This window comes from Amphiura filiformis, chromosome 11 (genome assembly GCF_039555335.1).
Source record: "Amphiura filiformis chromosome 11, Afil_fr2py, whole genome shotgun sequence".
Classification (NCBI taxonomy): domain Eukaryota; kingdom Metazoa; phylum Echinodermata; class Ophiuroidea; order Amphilepidida; family Amphiuridae; genus Amphiura; species Amphiura filiformis.
In genome coordinates, this window is record NC_092638.1 from 18,928,159 (window position 1) to 18,952,704 (window position 24,546).

Below are 24,546 nucleotides of genomic sequence, written 5' to 3' on the forward strand. Positions count from 1 at the left end.
TAATTAGCAGGTGAATTTATTTCTTATGTTCAATACTTCAGTGTTTATCATTATACCATGTTCAGACAAGTTTAAGTGATTTTATAGGTACATGCTGTTTGAATTAATTAACCACACATTAATTTGTTTATAATTTGACATGAATTTTACCGTGCCGCAAAGATGCTTGCTCATCGGAAAAACTATAACAGATAGGTATAGGCAAGGTATATATATTTAAAAAGCCCTTGGTCTGAGCAATTCAAATATGGTGTCTTTTTGGACAGGGGGCATAACAGTAAAAAAAATTGGTAAAGTCAATTGTCAAAAAAAAATTATGAAAAGTATGCTGTTTGACTTGAATTAATTCTGTTACACTTCACCCTACCTTTAAAATAACAGCATTTTTGGAATCCTTGGGAAATTTCCTTTCAGAAAATGTATACTTTTCATATACTGGGGTAATTAGAAAACTAAAATAATAATTTTATACGAAAATTGACGTGATTTTGAGGGGACAAATTTTAGCCACTTTTGTGGACCGAGAAATGCACCAGTTCAAAACGCATGGCCTAATACATATGACACTCCCATGCCTGCCAACTTTTGAAAACTAGAAATAGGGACACTTGGATTCAAATAGGATGACTGAAAATTTACTGGCATAAGATGCAAAGTTTATTTTTGGATGCAGGAATGGACAGTTATAAATGATGCGTTTGAAATGAAATTCACATACAGAGAAAGAAATAAAAAAACATTAAAATTATAAACTAAAAACTAAAAAAAAAGCAAACAATTTTTTTTGGGCCTTATTGGAGCTCTTAGATTTTTATTCTATATATGTGTACCTTGAAACCTTACGCTCTCAATGAGCTCCACTATTGTAGACACCATTTAGCCCGTAAACATGGTTTAAAAGTGGGACCCAGCCATTTATTCTCTACATACTTTCATACTGGTATGAAACATACAGTGAACATTACCTCCAATAGTGTAACTAATCACCCATGTACCCTGAGGGGTGTTTTATCCGACTGATAAAAGGCCAGATTTCATAATATTCAATGCCTATAATGGGTCATTCCTGTTAAAATCCATACACCCAATATGGAAGACATGTCCTCAATCTCCCACACAAAGTGTGCAGATGGAGCCACCCATTCTGGTAACCCCATTTACAATTCACACTCCCTCTGTTGAAGATTAAGGTCATGTCTTCCATAGGGGTGTGTATGGATTTCCACCGGAATAGCCCAATGTACTGTTGGATGCTGTGTAAACCTTCTACTTCATACTGTGAATGGGCTATTCCATTTAAAATCAACACTACCCCTGTGTAAGATTTAGCTAAAGTCTTCCACAGAGGGAGTATAAGTTTTGAATAGAATAGACAATTGGGTAACTTCCATTTGAAATACTCACTCCAGTTGTGGAAGATCTAGGTAAAGCCATTATACAGGGGGAGTATGGATTTCAAAATGAGTAACCCTGACCAATTACATTTGAAAAACTTACTCCCCCTGTGGAAGATATTTCCAAAATCTTCCACAGGGGCAGTGGGGATTTCACCCGGAATAGCCCAATAAATCCTGATGTGTAATGATTGATTGCATCATCCAAAGACTCCTCCATGAGGGTCTGGGTTACTATGTTCTTTGCTTTCTAATGAGAACGGTGGTATTCTTGCATCAAACCAGATGCCATCTTCTCTCTCCATACGGTATGAGCCCCTGCAATGACAAGATATCAACAAAAAAAAAGTCAAACCTGCATACTCTTTCTCAAGTGCAATATGTAAATGCTTGATCACTGTGAAACAACAATAAATGCCCTGCATGCTTTTATCGACTGCAACCCGGGAAATTAATAGTTGGCACACATGCACTAAACAATGGAAATGCGAGCCCTATTAAAATTGGGGAGGCGAGGAAAACATGCATACAATATATGTGTTGTACAGACTCCCCTATATTCATCCTTCCCCACTCCCCATCATTCAATGTTGGAGGGTCTCATGGACCTGTTGACAACATGGCTTGGTCCAACATTGAATTGGGGGAGCGGGGAGAGATATACCAAAAGACAGGCAAACTGTGCCAACCTTTTTTCCTGGGTTGTCCGAGTCAAATCCTAAATATTGCATCTGTTTTCTGTTTTTAATCGATAACTTTGCGACGGAATGTTGAATTATCTTCATATTTCACACAAAAACATATAAGTGATAGGGCTTTACGATAAATAAAAAAAATTGAAAAAATGTATTTGTTTCTTTAGGGAGTGGTCATTAAAAACATCGCTAATGCGTGGTTTTGCGTCTTGGCTTGGGTCTGAATTACGCGAAAACTGACAAAAAAAGAAAGAATGATTTTTAAATGCAGTATTACATCGAATTGCTTCTAATTCAAATGATAAATAAAAAGAACTGAATGAGCAATTTTCAATCAGCTATTATTACATCAAATTAATGTAATTGCACCCGTATCATAGATAGGGCAATTTTATGTATGTTTATATAAAAACATCAGTGCGGAAATTACGATGATATTTGTACAGTGCCGTAAAATATAGGTAGAAATACAGAAAAAAGACGGACATTGGCTTATGACAAATATAATATGATGAAGAATATTGTAAAATAAAAATGAAAAAGAAATCTAAATACATTCAGGGCTCGAACCCGTGTTCCACTGCGCCGGAGGCAGATGCCGTATCAATTGCATACAGAGCTGTGTAACTTCAACAGGCTTAAACTATAATATAATGCTATTCAAGATGCATGTATATAAATATCACGCTCTACATACGGTATACAGTCCAAAAATTACTTTTTTACGGCATTTGTTTCATTAACTGAATATTTATCATATAGCAGGTGTTGGCTGACATTGTGCTTCACATTTAGTTCAGTTTTTGTCCGGGATAAATGACTACGGGACAAAATCGGACGGTATACACGTCTTTAAAGAGTAAAGAATTTTAATATAATATTACTTTCTTTTTTATTTATACAAACGTGTACATCGTTCGTTTTTTGTCCCAAAGTCATTTTACCCCGGCCCAAAACTGAAATAAATGTGGAGCACAATGTCAGCCAACACCTGCTATATGACAAATATTCAGTTAATGAAACAAATGCCGTAAAAAAGTAATTTTTTGGACTGTATACCGTATGTAGAGCGTATATTTATATGTATGCATCTTGAATAGCATTATATTATAGTTTAAGCCTGTTGAAGTTACACAGCTCTGTGGTTCAATGGATACGCATCTGCCACAGGCGATTGGAACACGGGTTGAGCCCCTGAATATATTTAGATTTTTTTTTTTTTTTTGTTATTATTTTACAATATCCTTCATCATATTATATTCACCATTCTATTAATTTTTGCCAATGTCCGTCCTTCTTTTTTTCTGTATTTCTACCTTTCTTTTACGGCACTGTACAAATATCACCATAATTGCGGCACCAAGTTGTTTGTCAAAATGGAAACTCGGATGGCTTTCAAAACAGAGCATCACGTGTCCACGGCCATGATGCTTGAACTAAAAATTGAAATTGCCAATCACAATGCCTAATATGGCCATTATATACCATGAGAGATTTTTCAATTAAAAAAAAAATATTTGAACCGTTTTTTACGAAAAATGTGAATTTTAAGGTGTTACAATCCAAACCGGAAACAAGTTTCGTTCCTTCAGGTTGCATGAGATATGATGTGCATATAAATGGTAAAAAATGATGCTTTTATAGCACTTAGGAGAAAGTCATATTTTCAAATTACTGCAGATATACAGTTTTGTTGGTTGCGTAGGCCTATACATTTTTAAACATTGAATATTAGAAAAGGATTTATTGATTATCGATAATCGATAATAATTGATTATCGGTAATATTTTTGATTAATTTTAATTTTGCATATTGAAGCGAATATGGGGATTAATCCATGAACATTTGGTGGCCATATGCTTAATGCTTTATATTTTATAAGCCAAAATATGAAATTAGATGCATTTTTGGAAGAATTATCATAGCTTTAAACTACAAAAATAATCGGCAATCATATAATATTCTTTTGACTTATTCCTTATTTCACAATATTTTTATCAATATGAACTTTACATATTGATATGAATGTGAGGATTATTCCCTGAAAATTTGGTGCTCATACCTTTTATGGTTTTAGTTTATAAACCAAAATATGAAGTTAGATGCATATTTTGGACGAGTTATCATAGCTTTAAACTTGAAAATAATCGGCAATTATATAATATTCGTTTGACTTATACCTTATTTCACAATATTTTTTGTTTATATTAATTTCATATATTGATATGAATGTGAGAATTATTTCCTGAAAATTTGGTGGCCATACCTTTAACGGTTTTTATTTTACAAGCCAAAATATGAAATTAGATGCATATTTTTGGAATTGATTCGGACAACCCGGGAAAGTAATACTTGGCACACATGCACTAAACAATGGAAATGCGAGCCCTATTAAAATTGGGGAGGCGAGGAAAACATGCATACAATATATGTGTTGTACAGACTCCCCTATATCTCATCCTTCCCCACTCCCCATCATTCAATGTTGGAGGGTCTCATGGACCTGTTGACAACATGGCTTGGTCCAACATTGAATTGGGGGAGCGGGGGGAGAGATATACCAAAAGACAGGCAAACTGTGCCAACCTTTTTTTCCTGGGTTGTGGCTCCAAACAAAGGATTTGTAATCATGGCACAGTGCAGTCTATTCAACCAAATGTTCTCATCAACTAATTTGATGGTACATGTAGTGCATTGGTTATGTGTGCGAGACGAACTGTCGCAGTAGATTTATGCATTTGAGTTGTCCGCCATATTTACGGTATGATACGTCATATGCACAACCTCTATACAGCAACATATATAATATATATAAAATATACAGAAGCAAAAAATCTGACTAATGCAAGTGTGAGTGCCGTTGAACATTTTGAAATGAATTTGGCAGCATGACATAAATGAAACTGATTAATTGATTGAAGTGTGATTTTTTAGAGTTTTTTGAGAAACTTGCCTAGGAAAAACTTTGAAAGGCAAGTGCCCATAATTGCATATACGCTGGCGAAGTTAAGTAATAATCGGATTAACTACCATAGCAATAGGTGCAAACAATGTTTGAATATACGGCGCTGCACTGATACGTTCACACAGTACCTCTGCATTGAACCATATCATGCTGATCACTTGCACCTGTAAGATTAGTATCTTTGAAAAGACCAGTATTGTATTCAATCTATGATTGCAGACATACACAGCTGATGATTGCAACCTGTGGCGCGATATGTTCAAAATTGTTTTCACCTATTGCTATGTTAGTTCATCCGATTTATTACGTAACTTCGCCAGCGTATAGCAAAATCTAAAGATCATTATAAGCCAGATTCTTCTGAGCACTGCTATTCAAGCTCCACCTTGTCAGAAGTCTTTAACCCCATCCGCATCGAATCTCAAGGACATCAAGTTGATTTAGACAAAGATCCTTGACTGGGAAGTAGACTATTTAGAAAGGAGTGTGACAAAGACAATTTATATCACAGATAATCAACCATCACTCAGCCATGACAGGGACTGATGTAAGTTACCAAGAGTGTATGACAGTCTCTGGAGGTCAAGTGTCCAAAAGGTCATTGAGCCCGAACTTGGGTTGCCAGTCTCCCAATGAAGGTCAAAATTTTGACCGAAACTTTGAGGTACCTTTAACCCTGTATTGCCATCAAAGGTTTAAAATGCTAAATTAATTATTTTTGTTGTAAATCCACTTACCACATATGTCCACTGGGCGATTTTAGCGTAACATGACTAGTATATTGAAAGGCTGAATGACCAGCATGTATACTGGATAAGACGGGTTCCTGAAACGGTAAGAAGAAATGAAAAACAGGTACATGTATCAATTATCGCAATGTAGCACTATGCACAAATACATGTATACTAAAAAGTCCCCCAAAAAATCCAATTTGCTAGCGTAGCAAGCATAAATGTTTTTAATGTTTTTTGGTTAAAGAGGTCTAAATTTTGGGAAGGTCCATATTTCACAAAATTGCTGCCCTCAGTGGAATAAGGTCCACATTTTGAAAATCTGCACCCCTAATTTTTTCGCAAAACTGCCCCCTCCCTAGAAAAAGGTCCACATTTTGAAAATCTGCACCCCCTAAAAAATATGCGCATCCACCTGATTATAGTATTAGATATCCAGATTGTAGTGTTTTTTGAATATGTTTCAAAATTACGAGGTTTAATAAATATAAATGTAGACTTACCACTCCTTGTACTCCTCTGTCTTTGACATTTTCTAAGGTTCCTGATATGCTAAAGATCTTCCATGATCTCTCTCGTAACTGCACTGCTTTATCACCTAGGTTTTCTATTCTTACACAATATCGCCACTGGTCATGCAAAATAACAATAATAATGATAACAACAATTACGATTATAAAATTTCTTTACAACATTACTATTATGATGGGATGATGCATGAAATTCTGATCATGATGGCATTAAGTAGAATTTAATATTATCACATACACAAAACTCCACCAAATGACTTGGCTGTGAGACTGTAATTTCAGTGATTCTGTTTTAATCTTTCACTTTACAGAGGGTACAACAGATCATCAAATCTCAAGTGTGTGTGGGGGATGGTGGTTTGGTAGAAATTTATCCTTCATGACTTTTTACTTTACTTTTAACTCTATGCAATTATTGCAAGTACAATGGACTTCAAATTTTTACTTAAAAAAATATGGTGAAAATCATGTTTTATCCTTTTTAGCCAAAAATCAAACAATATGTCCTATATTGTTTTACATGTCATGTGAAAAATACTGGCAATCAGTCTGGTTTCACTCGATACACATCAATATAAATTGGGCCATTCCATTTCAAATCCACACTACCCCAGTGGAAGATTTTGGAAATATCTTCCATGGGGCCTATGAATTTCATATTGAATGAACACATTAGGAAGCTCCATTTGAAACTCACCCTCTCTTTGTGGATTCAGGTTGAATCTTTCTCAGAGGGTGTATGAAATTCAAACGGAGCTGCCTAAGGTGTTCATTCCATTTGAAATTCATACTCTCCCTGTGGAAGATATTTCCAAAATCTTCCACAGGGGTAGTGTGGAATTTTAATGGAATAGCCCATTATATGATGACATATTGGTACCATATAAAACAGAATAGTGAGTTCATGATAGAAATAGTGGCATAGCTGGGACATTTTTATCCGGGGGTCCATGTTGGGGTGGGGGAAGGGCCAACTGAAAAAGGTCACACAAATCTTTGAAGAGAGGGTTAACCCCTGTTTCTATGCTACTGTATAGAGAATCTAGAAGGGTGGGGGTCCACCTTTATAATTTACAAAATTGCCTCAGTAGCAGGAGGGTAGAATTCTCTTCTTTACATATAACTAAAATGAATGTTACTCACATGATAATTCTTTCCTTCGTATGACTGAAATATGAAAAGAAAGAATAAACACTTAATTTGAGTTAATATTGTATCACACAACAAACAAACAAACAAACAAATTACACAAACACACAACAATCCTGAATGCAAAAATGAGCAGTAAATAGACACATAAACAGATACACAAAGAACATACATACTAAAATCCGACAAACACACCACAAAAGAATTCAGGTACCAGTTATGTTCATTCCTGTATCAGGGGTGTGAGTGACCTCTATTGAAAAAAGAGGAACGTAGTTCAGAAAAGAGGAAAAAAGAGGAAAAGCACTGAAATATGCTCAAAATGGGCTGAAAATGAAAGAAAAAGCTAAAATTTTGCCTCAAAGAAATGTCCAAAAAGAGGAATTCAGCTTAAAAGAGGAGGTTTCACACCCCTGCTGTATATCCTACAAATTAAAACCAGCAGCCAATACCTGTACTCTTTTGCTCTGATTTAAGTCATCATTTGTTGAAATCGGTTTAAAGCTTACCTCTGCTCCTAGATAGAAAGGCGTGACTGTAACTCTTATATTCTCTGTTGTCTCTCTGTGCACTTCTGATAATTCTAAGAAAGGATGGTTTTTTGTTTTCCACTCTTTTAGTGTGGTGATAGGCATATAAGGAGGATCTGTCATGAAAACAAACAAAAAATACACAGATTTATATGTAGGCAATACATAAGGAATGAAATCAAAACTTGACCGGCGGTTGATTGTCGGTTCTGTCCGGTTTCTATTGTTCTAAACAATTGAAACCGAACAGAAACGGGTGCAACCAGTGGTTGACGGTCGAGTTTGAAATCAAAACTCGACCGGCGGTTGATTGCCGGGTCCGTCCGGTTTCTATTGTTCTAAATAATTGAAACCGGACAGAAACAGGCGCAACCAGTGGTTGACGGTCGAGTTTGAAATTGAAACTCGACCGGCGGTTGACTGCAGGTGCCGTCCAGTTTCTATTGTTCTAAACAATTGAAACCGAACAGAAACGGGTGCAACCAGTGGTTGACGGTCGAGTTTGAAATAAAAACTCGGCCGGCGGTTGACTGGCAGTTCCGTCAAGTGCTTGATGGTCGAGTTTGAAATCAAAACTCGACCGGCAGTTGACTGGCAGTTCTGTGCGGTTTCTATTGTTCTAAACAATTGGAAAAACAACCAGTGGTTGACGGTCAAGTTTTGATTTCATACCTAAGATCATTGCACTTTACAGAGAGTTGCAGACTTCTTTGGCCCAAGACTCACCTTACAAATGAAGTGGTCATGATACACCTTACAAACTATTTAGCATCATTTAGTGATGCAGCTGTATACAGGGGCAAACCTTAATCAGCCTACATTGAAATAACCATTGTAGCCAGGATCAACTTCCTGAGGATCATTCAAGTGGATCAAGACAATAAGCAGCTTGCTGCTTATTGTCTTGATCTACTTGAATGAACCTCAGGATTTTCAAGATGGTTCAATTTATCTACAAGAACAGATATAGACACTGCGGGGGCTTGAATTTGTACCGTCAAGCACTATAATCGTTTGCAGTAAACCTTTGACGAGCGCATATTTTAAGCATACATAGAGTATTTATTGCGTTGGACACACTTGTTTCTGATTGGCTGCCGAGGCGATCTGCTGTTGCCGAGTGGAAATTTATGAATGAACTGTGCGCCGTACGTGTTGTTAGCTCCGAATTTGCAACATCACGGTAGCCGCGCTCGTCAAAGGTTTACTGCATTTGATTATAATCCGGTTTGCTGTAAATCCTCCATCTTGGTTTGTCATGCTTGAGGACCAAAATTCCCTGTCATAGTGCACGTTAGCAACCATTGGTTACTGCAGAGATGCCAACATTAACATTCACTCGGTCGGACATCCGGGAACATTGTCCCCTTTGCACAAGCGCGCCCATAGCAACCAGCTCGAGAAAGGGGAACTGCGCATGCGCTGCACATGCGCACACTGGTTTTACAAGGCTATTTCCCTTCCGTGACGTCAGCCCGACCAAGAGAATCCAGAAAATAGGGATTATTCAAACAAATAATAGGGAGGTTTTCAAAATTACATGCAACTTCAATATGGCACATTATTTGCCAGAAATAGGGAGGTTGCCAAATTTTGGTGTCAAAATGGACCAAAATGTTTCAAAAAATAGGTAGCCTCCCTCTAAAATAGGAAGGGTTGGCATCTCTATAATACTGCTCCAAAGCCTGGGCTCATACACCTGTTCCGAATTTTGATATGCTATAGGCTTTGTGTTGTGATCATTTCGATCAGTGGTTCGTAACAAAGAAAGTGTGATCCAGTTGACCTAGCAACGGTCATATTCTAACGTGCACTACGACAGCGAATAGTGTACCTCCTGCATGAATGGACAAGAGCCCAAAGATTGATACCCATGAAAAAAAGGATACATTAAAGGCCATTCAGTGATTTGCTCATCATAGATGTGCTAACATAGCCCGCTAGTGGTTCAGCCGAAAGTAGTGTATTTAAGACAAAATAGGCAATTTACATGACTCTGTAATTTATATACTGGCCATATATAAATTAGCTACATGTATTTGAATTTTGAAATCAGCTTCGTCAATACTGCTGTTTTCTTTGTTTTTTGCTAAATGTTTCATTTCAAAAAATACCAAATGACAATTTGAAATTATAAACAATTAACATTTTTTTACACTTTCACTGAGATCAATGAATGTGACTTTAAAGTAAATGAACATATATAATTACCATCAATCAACTTTATTTCAATATCAGTTTTATCACACTTACCATTACCGGCTGCATGTTCTAAGAATTTATCGAATAGATCATGCTGGATAGGCTGTATTTCTGACGACACATACGGAAGAACATCATCATGGGATACATTATCTAGTCCTGAAATCAATAAATAAACAATTATAACAAATTAAAATTTGAAATTGAGATATAAAGGCAAATATATGGAGTAAAAAACAATTAACCCTTACGCCCTCCATGTTTTTTGGCGAGGGGGAAGGAAAGAAGTAGGAAAGAAAGAAAGAAGAAGAAGAGAAAACTTTTTTCTCGGTGCGGTTTCAACCCCGACCCTCGGGTGCCACGCCGTGCAGGCCTACCTTGCCACGGGGAGTAGCTTGCCCGCCAAGCTTTCCGTGCCCATATGACTGTTCGCATGATGACGCAATAGCATCACGTGGGATACCTGCTTGTGCCTACGCTTTCCGAATTGAGGTTTTTTGGTGTTTAGTACGGTTAGGGTTAAGGTAAACATATAGGAGGAAAATTAAGGTATTATTAACCCTTACGCCCTCCGTGCTTTTTGGTGAGACGGAAGGAAAGAAGGAGGAAAGAAAGAAAGAAGAAGAGAAAACTTTTTTTCTCAGGTGCGGTTTCAAACCCCGACCCTGGTGCCACGCCCGATGCATGCGGGCCTACCTTGCCACGGGGAGTAGCTTGCCCGGCCAAGCTTTCCGTGCCCATATGACTGTTCGCATGATGACCAAAAGCATCACGTGGGATACCTGCTTGAAGTTGTGCCTACGCTTTCCGAATTGAGGTTTTTTGGTGTTTAGTACGGTTAGGGTTAAACACATAAGAAAATAGACACCACAAAACGTCATAACTTTAGAACCAAGTGTGCTAGACCTTTGGTGTTATCAGTATATGATAGCCTAATGTTTGTATATAAAGGTAATAATTATAGTAACTCAATTTTCAACTACAAATGTCACGGTTTTCGATGTAAGGTGTTGATTGGGATGTTTCCACCATGGGGCGATTTAAATTCGGAAAGATATTATAATTTTGGAATGACAATATCTCTAACCTGTGGGACATAATTAATTGGTGTCTCTCTGTTACCAAGGAAGGTCACACCCTCTGACTCATATATATAGACTAACCTACAACTCTGTATAATCTTGAGCTCCCTTGATCTCTGTTACCAAGGAATGTCACACCCTCCGACTCTGCTCTCTGTTGAATAAAACACACAACAAATAAAAATGTTTAAAAAAATTGACATTCTATGGAGCTGGTTTTAAAAGAAATAATAAAATTCTGATAAGGCCTAAAAATTGTTTGATTGGCGTAATATAAAAAAAAATTAAGGTAGGTAGGTAGGGATATTTTTTGAATTTTTCTACTTTTAAAGCTGTAAATTGCGTTTGATAAAAGTCTTGGAACTTTCTTCTTTTTTTTTTTCTTAATTTATTTATTTTGATTTTTTTTGCCTATTTTTAGGGTCGGCCGTGTTACGCCAATCAAACAATTGGTTTTTTTAGGCCTAAGTGTAGTTTTCTCACTGTTGTGCTCTGTTGTAAGGCCAATTCTGGAGAAACGTAACTTCATTTCAGGATATCGTAAAAGTTGGTTGAAGTGTCATCTTGAAACTTCAGGTATGATCTTTCCAAGTCAAAGCTTTAATCGGCACAGAGCAGCGCTCTTGAAGGGAACATAAAGTACGTAAGTTGAAATCCAGACACGCCCCATGGAAGATATTACCTTAATCTTCCACACGGGGAGCGTAAATTTCAAATGGGGTTACCCGAAAAGGGGACTCCATTTGAAATCTACATCCCCTGTGTGAAAAATTAAGAAGTTCACATCTTCTATAAGGGGCATATAACCATGAACCCAGGGTTAAGTCGCCAGTGCTTATTCAGAGATACGGACCAATAAGCATTACAGAAATCAGTAAAAAAAAGCAATTTCAAGAGCAAAATTGATTTTTGAGCACCTATTTCCCAAGCAGTTATGACAAGTGATATATCATTTTAAAGCTGGTTGAGATTTCAACTGTTAATAAGACCGGCGGCGACAGGTCCTCTGTACACTTTTTCGCTACGTGCTTGCTATGAAGACGGCCATCTTGGATTCTGCTAAAATTGCCGCTGGTGTTTCTACATATTTTTAGGTTAAAATTTTAAAAATATTCCTAAAGTCATGAAGAAATTTTTTTTTCGGAACCCAATTGTTTGTCGGCACACTGTCGACGTCAAGATATGAAATATGTCAACATCAAAAAACGGTGCTGACACTGGATTTATCGTGGATGATCACATATAGATTTCAATTGGAACAGCCCAGTCTCATTCTTTTGTGATACAAAACTTACTATGTGAGGTAGATCATTGAAGTCCATTAATACTTGATAGTAGACCTGTGTCTTAGCTTGTACTTCTTTGTTGGTGTCAGGTTTGATCATACTCTCAGCATCAGGGTCCTTATTTAACTGTGGGTCTTTAGATTTAGATGCTTCTAGTTTGGAAAGTAGTCTGAAAAAGAATTTGAAAATTAGACAGATAAATAAATGGTTGTGATTAAACATGCATTTCACTTAAGGTACCAGCACGGTGGCCTAGTGGTATAATTGGAAGGTGGTGGGTTTGAGCCCCTGTGTATGTGAGGTAGATCATTGAAGTCCATTAATACTTGATAGTAGACTTGTGTCTTAGCTTGCACTTCTTTTTGTTGGTGTCAGGTTTGATCATACTCTCAGCATCGGGGTCCTTGTTTAACTGTGGGTCTTTAGATTTAGATGCTTCGAGCTTGGAAAGTAGTCTGAAAAAGAATTTCAAAATTAGACAGATAAATAAATGTTTGTGATTGAACATGCATGGAAGGTACCAGCACGGGGGCGTAGCGGTAAAATTGGAAGGTGGTTGGTTCGAGCCCCTTCTGTTGTGCTATAAGGTGAAATGTTTGCGTTTGAACACACATTTCACTGTTAGGTACCAGCACGGTGTCTGATTGGTATAACTGGAGGGTTGTGGGTCTGAGCCCCTTTGATTGTACCATAGGGTGAAATGTTTGTGATTGAACATGTATTTCACTGCAAGTTACCAGCACTGTGGTCTAATGGTACAATTGAAAGGTGGTGGGTTTGAGCCCCTTCGGTGGTGCTATCGTGTTGTGCCAGGGGTAGCGCCAGAACTAAACACTCCAGTGTCCGCAGGGACCCCCGAACTTGCAGCAAATTAAAAAGTAGGTGGTTCGGAGTAGAGTTTGGTGAGTCCAAGTTGCACAAATGCAGCATAAATAGTATGTCTGCAATAGTGATAGATTGAAAAACTGAGGGTCTGCACTCTGCAGGGACCCCTGCTGAACTTACAGAAAATTTAAAAACAGGGGGTCTGAACTCTATTTTGGTGGGTCCGGGACCAGAAAAAGCAACTTAGCGCTACCTCTGTGTTGTGCCCTTACATAGGCTCTTAACTACTATTTTTTATCTCCACCAAAGCTGTATAATTGGGTTCTGGCTTATTCTGGGAAGGTTAACAGATTCATCGTGACTGGACGAGTGCCACCCCCCCTCCTCGGCAACATTATTTCTTGCCCCAAGTTGCTTTGAGAGAGAGATGGGCACTCAAGCCTATAAAATACAGGCATGCACCTTTACCTTGCCTTATTTAGCAGCACATTTACAACCACAGGTTATTCCAGTTGAAATCCATACACCACCTGTGGAAGACATGACCTTTTATACCCTAAACCTGTAGATTTTAATTGGAATCACCCATTCAGGTAACCCCATTTGAAATTCACATCCAGAAAAATACAGCACTGCCTTCTCTTTTTGATGAAACAAATATCCAGTTTTGCCAAATGAATATTGCTAAATTAGGCCAAAAAAAAATTGTTTGTTTGTCCATATATGAAACAGTTGGGTCGGTAGGTCGGATTTAAAAAAAATTTTTTTTTTACAGATATTGCACTTGAAACTGACAATTTGAAGACTGGTAAATAAGTCAAAACACACAGCACTTTACTGACTCTTGAAATGGTTCTGCATGTTATACTGTTCATTTTCTTTGCATTTTCTTTCATTAAATTTATACTAACGACTGTTTTATACGGTGTCCCATCGATGCCAAAAAAAAATTCAAAAAAAATTCAAAAAAAAAAAAATTCAAAAAAAAGACACGGTCGGGACCAGGGTACACGGTCGGTCGGACATGGACAAACAAACATTTTTTTTTTGGCCTTATGATCATTTTGTCAGAACTGGCAATAAAAGTAAAATTTTTGATAGCATTGCAAAATGAGGGAAACCTTGTGGGACCAGGAACTAAGATGTGATGTTAGTATTATTACTGAGTGATGCAAAATTGAGTGCGGCACCAAGATATTGGGCTATTCCAGTTGAAATCCATACACCCTATATGGAAGACATTACCTTAATCTCCCACATAGTGGATGTAGATTTCAAATGGAGTCACCCATTCAGATAATCCCATTTGAAATTCACACTCCCTGTGTGTAAGATTAAGGTATTGTCTTCTATAGACGAATCCAACGAGCCAAGTCATGGTCAGGATTTGGTCGGTCAGGATTTGGTCGGCCATGACGGGTCCCCGCATGCACCAGTGTTGGGTGGATTAAAGCCGCTTAAAATTCAATATTAGATTCTTTTGTGTTGTATTCTGTCATTATTCTTTTGTCTACGTGTAACACAGGTGATAGAATGCAGTTTAAAATACCCTCCAAGGCCGCATTATTTCACATTTTATGTGAGATTGAGCCGACGGGGACCCAGGGACCAGGGTACACGGTCGGTCGGACGTGGACAAACAAACAATTTTTTGTTTGGTCTTATGATCATTTTGTCAGAACTGGCAATAAAAGTAAAATTTTTGATAGCATTGCAAAATGAGGGAAACCTTGTGGGACCAGGAACTAAGATGTGATGTTAGTATTATTACTGAGTGATGCAAAAATTGGTGCGGCACCAAGATATTGGGCTATTCCAGTTGAAATCCATACACCCTATATGGAAGACATTACCTTAATCTCCCACATAGTGGATGTAGATTTCAAATGGAGTCACCCATTCAGATAATCCCATTTGAAATTCACACTCCCTGTGTGTAAGATTAAGGTATTGTCTTCTATAGACGAATCCAACGAGCCAAGTCATGGTCAGGATTTGGTCGGCCATGACGGGTCCCCGCATGCACCACACTGGTGTAGTGACTGCCTAATTGGGTGGATTAAAGCCGCTTAAAATTCAATGTTAGATTCTTTTGTGTTGTATTCTGTCATTATTCTTTTGTCTACGTGTAACACAGGTGATAGAATGCAGTTTAAAATACCCTCCAAGGCCGCATTATTTCACATTTTATGTGAGATTGAGCCGACGGGGACCCAACTTTGGCAGCCATTAAGGTATAGGAATGCATGAATTTGGATTCGTCTATAGGGGGTGTAAGGATTTCAAATGGAAGAGCCCATTTCATGTACTTACTTGTCTTTCTTATTGCCTGGAATATCTCTGTCATAAATTTTGGCCATCCATGGGAAAAGTACAACGCCTCTGTACCCAAAAATTGAGTGTACAAATAACTAGAATGAATAGAGAAAACAATAGAAACAATATCAATAACATGACAGGAAAAATGTGAAATCTACCAACCTTTTTTTAGGATGGCCTCACGGACAGCTTTAGCATTTTGTAGGGTGTCCATTCTTGTGACAGGGCGTTTAAATGACGGCCGGACGGGTCTCTAGCTAAATAAAGCCTTGGGTACACCTGAAAGTTATCTCAACTGGACCAGTGGACAGTTGTTAAAAAAGTTAAGCCTCTAGTTTTACTCATTATATTGTTGCATTATACAGAGGGAGGGTTGCTCCGGCAATTCTATTACTTACCTGACCAGAAGGGTATTTGCCATCTTTCTTGGGAGCAAGCTTCCCTACCATTTGAAGTTTTCTGAAATTTGATAAAAATAGGGTATTATTATTATTTCTGTTGTCATTCAATTCTCTATCACTTCAATCAGAGCCTAGATTTTGCCAGAAAATCACTGCGAAAAAAAAATCTCTGAATATTAAAATTAAAAAAAAAAATATACTGCCCAGTCTGGAGTCCATTCAGTCCAATGTACAAACATGGCACCGATTCATGATCGAAGCACGAAAAATATAAACAGAAGTTCAATTATTTCCACCTCAGTATATGTTGCTTACATCCCTTCTCAGTTTATAACAATAAACTACTTCAATTTGGTATTCAATTACCTTGAAATGACATTTTTAGACACCAAAAAGCACTGAAACTACACACCCATGACACCAGCGAGTGCATTTTAAGCTTACTTGATGACAAGAATTGTCAACACTGGGATGGAACTTAAAGGAGTATTTCGTGATCCTTTACATGTTAAGTGTCACTGTCACCAGATAGAGTATTTTGCTCAAGAAGTCTAGCCAAGAATTTACTCACCGACAGCTTCACAAGTTTACATGCTAGGCTACTACATGTATAAACCCTGGCAAAAAACACAATCGCGGTTTCTCGCCACAATTCTCGCTAAATTGAGTAATTATCTCGCTTTTCAAAAAGTTTACAAGCAATAAAACAAGGTGTTTTTAATGCCCTAAAAACTTCCGAAAATCATTAAAACTTATTAAGGGCATTTTGTGATCCACAGCATCATGACCTCATCCCCCCACTTTTCTCAAAAAAAGTTGAGATTTTTATATCACTGGAAACCTCTGCTCTGGCTACATAATGTTTATGTACAAAATATTTCTTGCAGATTAATTCGTTTAGCAAAGATATCGTGACATTTGAATTTTGTTCTGGTGCACCAGAACGAAAATCAATGTATTGTCTATGGAGCAGTGTACATTTAATCATGCATAACTCGCAAACGCAATATCCGAATCAACTGAAATTTTGGGAATATGCTTTTTTCGTGTATATGTACTGAAAAATGTCATAAAAAGAGGATGCTAGGATTGTAAACTTACATTTAAAAGGGCATTTCGTGATCCACAGCCTCATCCCCCCACTTTTCTCAAAAAAAGTTGAGATTTTTATATCACTGGAAACCTCTGGCTAAATTGTTTATGTACAAAATATTTCTTGCAGATTAATTCGTTTAGCAAAGATATCATGAAATTTCAATTTCGCTCTGGTGCACCAGAACGAAATTACAACGTATTGTCTATGGAGCAGTGTAATACACATAATCATGCATAACTCGCAAACGCAAAATCGGAATCAACTGAAATTTTGGGAATATGCTTTTTTCGTGGATATGTACTGAAAAATGTCATAAAAACTAAAAAAGAGGATGCTAGGATCACGAAATACTCCTTTAAATGACAATTTTCTAACTGTATATCTGTTTAAAGCATATATATGTTGAAAACCGTCGTGATCTATCATCATCTGACCATGGTAGGTATTATATAGATCTGACTAGGTGACCTGGCATGCTTGGCTGCAGAATTTTGCACCCTAGTCCTTGAAATTGTCGATCCCTGAATTTGTGACGGTAAAAAATCACCATTACATAGCTTACATTTCTTAGTTACTTAGTCACAGTGATAAATTAATGTATAATCTTACGATTTGGTTGCTACATTTCGACTTTGTTGCCTATTACACCCCACAATCCACGCCAAACCACAGTGTCTCCGAAACAATACTCCGGCTACGCAAGTCGCCATTTTTTTTGTTAAATAACAATGAACAGCTGCCTTCGTTTGATTGGACGCAAGCTGAGTGACACGGCAGCTATTTTTTTAATGCTGAGCTCAGCCGAGCGCGGCGCAATTTTAAGCGCTAAGGAGAAGGAGAAAGTTGAGCCCCGGAGTTGAGCAAACTTATTCAACTCTGTCATTTTTTTCTAACTATAATTAGCCTTGAGCATTAAATTTGTGATTTTCAAAACATTCTGAAAAAAGTAATACCGTAAAATTTTGCCACTTTTCAGAAAACCACTGCTTGCTTCAAGACATTTTTAGGCTTGAAGTAGAAAGATTAAAATTTTTAAGGGTGGCATTTAGGGGTTAAAATAGCCCGACCAAAGTTACCCCTCATTTGGGGTAGGCTAACTTTGGCACTGAGTGTAGGCCTACATTCCATGAAGAACTTGAAAAAAAAATTTAAAAAAGAGAGAAAAAAAAAAGGATCTCCGCTGTACTATGGACAAGTTGTTGTTTTTTGTGACATTTGAACCCGGGGATTTGAACCCTTTGATCAGTTGATAGACTGCTCTGCATGGCCTTTTAAACAATTCACAAGGCCTACCATTCAAAACACAACACGCCCCTGCCTTGTCCAGAAAAAACATTTTCTCATGTAGGCCTAGGCCTATAGGCCGGCCTAGTACTAGTAGCCTAGATGTTGGATCAGGGATTAGTGGATTTCCCATGCATCACTCAGAGGGATGATAAATTAAAATGGTCTAGTAGACTAAACCCTTTGCAAAATTAATCATGCAAGCACACATTCTTGTTCACAAAGATCGATTTTTATTTTTTCTGAAAAAAATGTAGGCCCTAGACCTAGATAAATAATCATTTTTGGTCAAAATTCCCAATTATTTCGTCAATTTCGAGGAAATTGGACATGAGAGACTATTACTTCTTCCAAATATATTTCTTAACAATTTGACACCTACGACTAAAAACAATACTGCTGTTTGGAAATATGACCGTTAAAAAAAAGATTTGACCGATCTGATCTGATTGGGACTTATCATAGGCGGCGGAACTGGTGGGGGGGGCAGGGGCCAGTGGCCCTCCACTTTTTTGACCGGGGGCCTGCCCCCCGCCCACTTTTAACCCCTAATGTGCTGTGTGTAACATGTCTGGGTGAACATATATAATCAAATCTATATTCTAGACCCTTAACATGCTTAAGAAAGTGTGCACGAAATGGCTTCAATTGGACCTTCATTTTGCAAAATGTTCCAACTCCCCTGTACACAGCGTGTAGGCCTATGGATAAACAAATTCCTTTTTCTCTTCTGCTTTGGACACCCAACACTAAAAGCAATACCGGTAATTTATACAATAATAGTGAAAACTTATCCATGAATGGTTTCAATTTGGGCCTTAATCGACCCATTTTCGGATTTTTCAAAGTAAAATTGTTCACAATAATAGTCCACCAAATGGCTTCTATTGGGCCTTCAGTTTGCAAAAGTTTCTCACTTCTGAGGCGGGCGCATCCCCCCTCAGACATCCCTTTTTTTCTGCTTTGGACATCCGACACTTAATATTTACAGTAATAATTTATACAGTTAATAATAGTGAGAGCTTGTCCACGAATGGCTTTAATAGCTTCATTTCACCAATATTCGGCTTTTTCAAACTCAAATTGTAGGAGCCTACACATTAATAATACCAAAATAGTCCATAAAATGGTTTCAATTGGGCCTTCACCCCCCATGAGTCCCGCAAGCGCGACGCTATAGTCGCTTTGCGGCAATTTTTCCAATTTTTACATCACCCTGACTGCCCCCCCCCCCACTTTCAAAATCGTTCCGCCGCCCCTGGGACTGATAGGCTACTGAAGAAATAAAAGTACAGAGAAAATAATGTAAAACATGGCTTCCAGAGTAGAAAGAGATGATGAATCGGGATGAGATGTGAAATGCTATCTTCAGTAGATAGCGACAAAAACATAACAAAATTCAAAATACCCCCGCTAAAACTTTCCCAGCACGCGCTCGCTCTGCGCGAAATAACAAAACCTAATTCGGCCTAATGCCAAGCTATTAAAAAAAGAGAGTAAGAAACAGAGAAACATGTAGGTGCGGAACGAGATGAGCCTGTAATATTGCTTTAAAATGTCTGATCAGGACTGATGTCCTGTGATGTACTAGAACGAAAATCGCCGCTACTGTCATGATAAAATAAAAATAATGTAAAACATGGCTTCTAGAGTAGAAAGAGATAATGAATCGGAATGAGATATGAAATGCTATCTTCATTAGATAGTGACAAAAACATAAAAACAGAGAAACGTGTAGGTACTAGGTGCGGAACGAGATGACTTTGTAATATTATCGCTTTAAAATGTCTGATCGGAACTGATGTACTAGAAAGAAAAAAATCACCACTAGGCCTAGGCCTACATGATGAAATAAAAATATAGATAAAATATGATGTAAAACATGGCTTTTAGAGTAGAAAGAAATGATGAATCGGGATGAGATGTGAAATGCTATCTTCAGCAGATAGTGAAAAAACATAACAAAAATCAAAATATAGGCCTAGGCCTACCCTAAGACTTTCTTAGAGCCCCCGCTCTCTCTGCGCGCATTAAAAAAAATCGTATAATTCGTCCTAATGCCGAGCTATTAAAGAAAGGTAAAAAAAGACAGAAATATGTAGGTGTGGAACGTGATGAGATGTAATATCGCTTTAAAAGGTCTAATCGGGACTGATGTACTAGAAAGAACAAATTCGCCGCTACATGATGAAATAAGAATAGAGAAAATAATGCAAAGCATGGCTTCTAGAGTAGAAAAAGATGATTAAATCGGGATGAGATGTGAAATGCTATATCTTCAGTTGATAGCGACAAAAACATAACAAAAATCAAAATATACACTAAGACTTTTCTAGCATGCGCTCGCTCTGCGCATTAAAAAATCGGAATTCGGCCAAATGCCGAGCAATTAAAAAAAGATTTAAAAAACCCCCAGAGAAACATGTACCCGGTAGGTGCAAAACGTGATCATGGTGATGAGTCTGTAATATCATAATATCGCTTTAAAATGTCTGATTAAGACTGATGTACTAGAAAGAAAACATTCGCCGCTACATGATGAAATGAAAATATAGAGAAAATAATGTAAAACATGGTTTCTATAGAGTAAAAAGAGATGATGAATCGGGATGAGATGTGAAATGCTATCTTCAGTAGATAGCGATAAGTAACAAAAATCAATATTATGTCCTAAGACTTCATAGCACGCGCTCGCTCCGAGCATTAAAAAATTCATTTAATTTTGAGCCGAACAACTGAGGTAAAGCGTTTTTGCATTCTGATTTGAATCATTTGATAATGCCGTTTAACGTAATATCAGTAAACCAGCTGTGTACTTTCATTGAGCTACAGCTATATTAAAATGAGAGTTCAATTAAGGGATCTTGAATGAGGGTTTTTGAGCATTTCGACAGTATTTTTTGTGGGACATGAGAGCACATCAGACATATCGAATTGCATTCTGAATACGAAGAATATCTTTCTGATATCAAATAATTTTCATTTTTTGAAATTCACGATATAATACAAATTTTATGACAAATTATTATTATTAAGTTGTCACATTTTTGATATATAACAGTCCTCGAAGTAAATTTTTTTATAAATCTAGTGATATATTCTTAAAGTGTATGTAGCTGGGAGGAAAAGCCGACGATTATTGAAAATTTTGACATTTCATATTGAAGATATAGAATTTTCCCATAAAAGACTTTTTTTGTTGTTGGTGTTTTGGGAAAAAAATCCATATCTTCAATACGAAAGGTCAAAATTTACATCCACCTACATAGACTTTAAGTATAAATCATCAGATTTATAAAGTTTACTTCGAGCATTGTTAAATATAAAAAATATCAATTTTTAATCATTTGCCATAAAATGTGTATTACATTGCGAATTAAAAAAACAAAACAAAAAATCAAAATTATTTGATATCAGAATGAAATTCTTCGTATTCAGAATGCAATTAGAGCTGGGGAGACTGATAAACCTGAGAACTTCAGAATGATCTCCTTGACTTCGTGCATTAGCAAGATATTTCACCAAGTTCTTGCCGACAGGACAGGGGCATATCTAACCAAAAATGGCTATATTAACCCAGATGTCCAAAACGCGTTTTTAAGGGGGATTAACGGCTGTATTGAACATAACATTCTTCTCCAGGAAGCCATCGCATTCTCTAAATCAAGGAAAAAAACCTTGCACGTGACCTTCTTTGATTTAGCGGATGCGTTCGGCAGCGTCAGTCATACTCTAATTACTCATTCCATGAAAAGATTCAATCTTCCGGAAAATACCATCACCTACGTTGAAAATTTATACTCGCGCCTCAGTGGTTCCGTTCGCGGCCCTGACTGGAGTTCGGAAGAATTTCAATTTAGGAGAGGAACATTTCAAGGGGATCCTCTGTCACCCATTATTTTCTTGATGTGTTTTAATCCCATCCTCGAATACTTAGAAAATGTTCGTGACAAGCGTGGATTTAACTTAGACGGTACTAAAGTTATTACAACCCCATATGCGGATGACTTTAATATCCTAACAAGTAACAAAGTTCAACATCAAAAGATCATTAATGAACTTCAATGCAAAACCCAGAGTATGGGTTTGACTTTAAAACCTAGTAAATGTCGTTCTCTGTCAATATGTAGTGGTGTTCCTAAAGTGGTTGAATTTGATATTAATGGTGCGCTTGTAACCCCTGTTAAAGAAGATCCTCAGCGCTTTTTGGGATCTCTGATTACTCATTCTGGCAGTCAAATTGATACTTATGAAATGATCAAGGCCAAATTTGAGAATAGCCTTCTGAATATTGACAATTGTCCGGTAAGAAATGAGTTTAAGGTTGCTATTTATAGTAGATATTGCTTACCATCTATGCGTTTTTGCCTTACGGTGCACGAACTCACAAAGTCCTATCTGTCTATGCTAGATAGAAAGACTGATATTTTTGTCAAAAAATGGCTTGGGATACCCAAAAACGGTTCCAACATAGCGCTGGTCCATATGAACGAGGGGCTTGATATCCCCAGGGTATCTGATATTTACTATACATCGCACTGCCTAGCGTATAGCAGAACCCGATGTCTGGGTGACTCCACAACCAACAAAGCTCTTGATCTGAAACTGCAAAGAGAAGCTATTTGGAAAAAAAAATCTTCCACCGTCGCCTTATGTGATCAGATCCATCAAAGATCTACTGATGGCGATCAGCTCCACCTTTGGAAAATAACAAAACCCAAGATCAAAAGTACTCTGAAAGAGGACACCAGTATTTACTGGAAGTCGATTGTGGAACCACTCGTGACTCAGGGGGATACAGCTAAACTTTTAAACGAATGTAATACAAATCTTACTTGGAAATCTATTATGTACAGTCTTCCGGAGAGCGTGCTAAAATTTGCTATCAATGCTGCCATTGACAGCCTTCCCACCTTCACAAATCTCTATAAATGGGGAAACGACTGAACGGGAACTGCCCCTCTGTGCATGTAAGGGTACCCTTCTTCATATCTTGAACAACTGCAACCATATGCTTGATCGGTACCTCTGGCGTCATAACAACATCATCCGCATCATAATTACCGCTCTGGAGAACAGCCAACTTTTTCTCAATAAACGTGTTCTCATCACGGCGGACATTGAAGGGTACCTTACTGCAGGGGGACGGTTCCCCTGACGTCATACCCACAGTTCAAAAACCCGATATTGTGTTAACGTTTCCGGAGGAGAAAAAAATCATTCTGTTAGAACTCACCGTGCCTTTTGAAACGAACATTGATAAGTCTCACAAGCTTAAGTTGACAGATATGCTTCCCTGGTAGGCGACATTTCTGACACTGGCTACAATTGCAGTTACATTCCATTCGAGGTTGGTTCAAGAGGTCTAATTACAAAATCGAACAAGACTCGTCTTAACCGCCTCCTGCATGTAGCCAAGTCGCACATCAAATACAAAGATCTGAGGAATGATATCTCCAAAATGGCTCTCACGTCTTCTTTTTCCATCTTCCAGGCAAGACATGAAAAAGAGTGGAATGTCAATATCCTCAGATAGCCTACCAGGGTGGCGTATCTGTCGCCTGATGATCAATGTCATTAATTTGTTGGTTAACCTTTTAAAAAAAAAATATATTTTTATTTTTTTGTATCTTTTTTAGGTGTTTTAATGATTGTGTATGTGTAATTTGTATTTCGTTCACGCCATGCCTGGTGGTCAGTAAAGGCCCCAGTTGTCTTGGGTGTTTGTTGGTTTCTTTATTCTTTTAAATTTGTATGTTTAAATTGCTTGAATAAAGATGATGGAATAAATGTATGATGTGCTCTAATGTCCCACAATAAATACTGTCCAAACGTTCATACCCCATCCCTTAACTGGATTGAAAATTTAAATGAAAACCTACCCTTCTAAATCATCCAAACATTTGCTTTACCGAATAACTTTTTACAGAGATTGTAATTTTCTGAAATATTACAAGCACCTGTGTGCATGCAACTATGCAGAGTTTGTAGGCGTTTTGCCGTTTTTGCATACCGATAAATATTTTCTAAAAATTAGTGAATGCATGTGTGTACTTA

At 37.5% G+C, this 24,546-nt stretch overlaps 1 protein-coding gene across 1 annotated transcript; it reads right to left on the reverse strand.

Moving 5' to 3' along the window:
* Positions 1-569: 569 nt before the first annotated feature.
* Positions 570-17,915, reverse strand: LOC140164492 (polymerase delta-interacting protein 2-like). The gene is made up of 11 exons (XM_072187785.1): positions 17,815-17,915; positions 16,107-16,167; positions 15,703-15,800; positions 12,574-12,733; positions 11,360-11,432; positions 10,248-10,355; positions 7,974-8,110; positions 7,459-7,482; positions 6,289-6,414; positions 5,792-5,880; positions 570-1,712 (listed from the first exon to the last, which is right to left on the reverse strand). The coding sequence occupies exons 1-11, from the start codon at positions 17,913-17,915 to the stop codon at positions 1,595-1,597; spliced, it is 1,095 nt and encodes a 364-aa protein (XP_072043886.1). The 3' UTR covers positions 570-1,594.
* Positions 17,916-24,546: the final 6,631 nt, after the last annotated feature.

Excerpts from the sequence above, each read along its gene's own strand:
- LOC140164492 (XM_072187785.1), bottom strand. The coding sequence starts at position 17,915 with ATGGCGACTTGCGTAGCCGGAGTATTGTTTCGGAGACACTGTGGTTTG. Across the intron at positions 12,734-15,702 it reads CCAGGCAATAAGAAAGACAA|ACTACTTTCCAAACTAGAAG; the intron begins GTAAGTACATGA and ends ATTCTTTTTCAG. Across the intron at positions 7,483-7,973 it reads CTTTCTATCTAGGAGCAGAG|TCATACGAAGGAAAGAATTA; the intron begins GTAAGCTTTAAA and ends TTCATATTTCAG.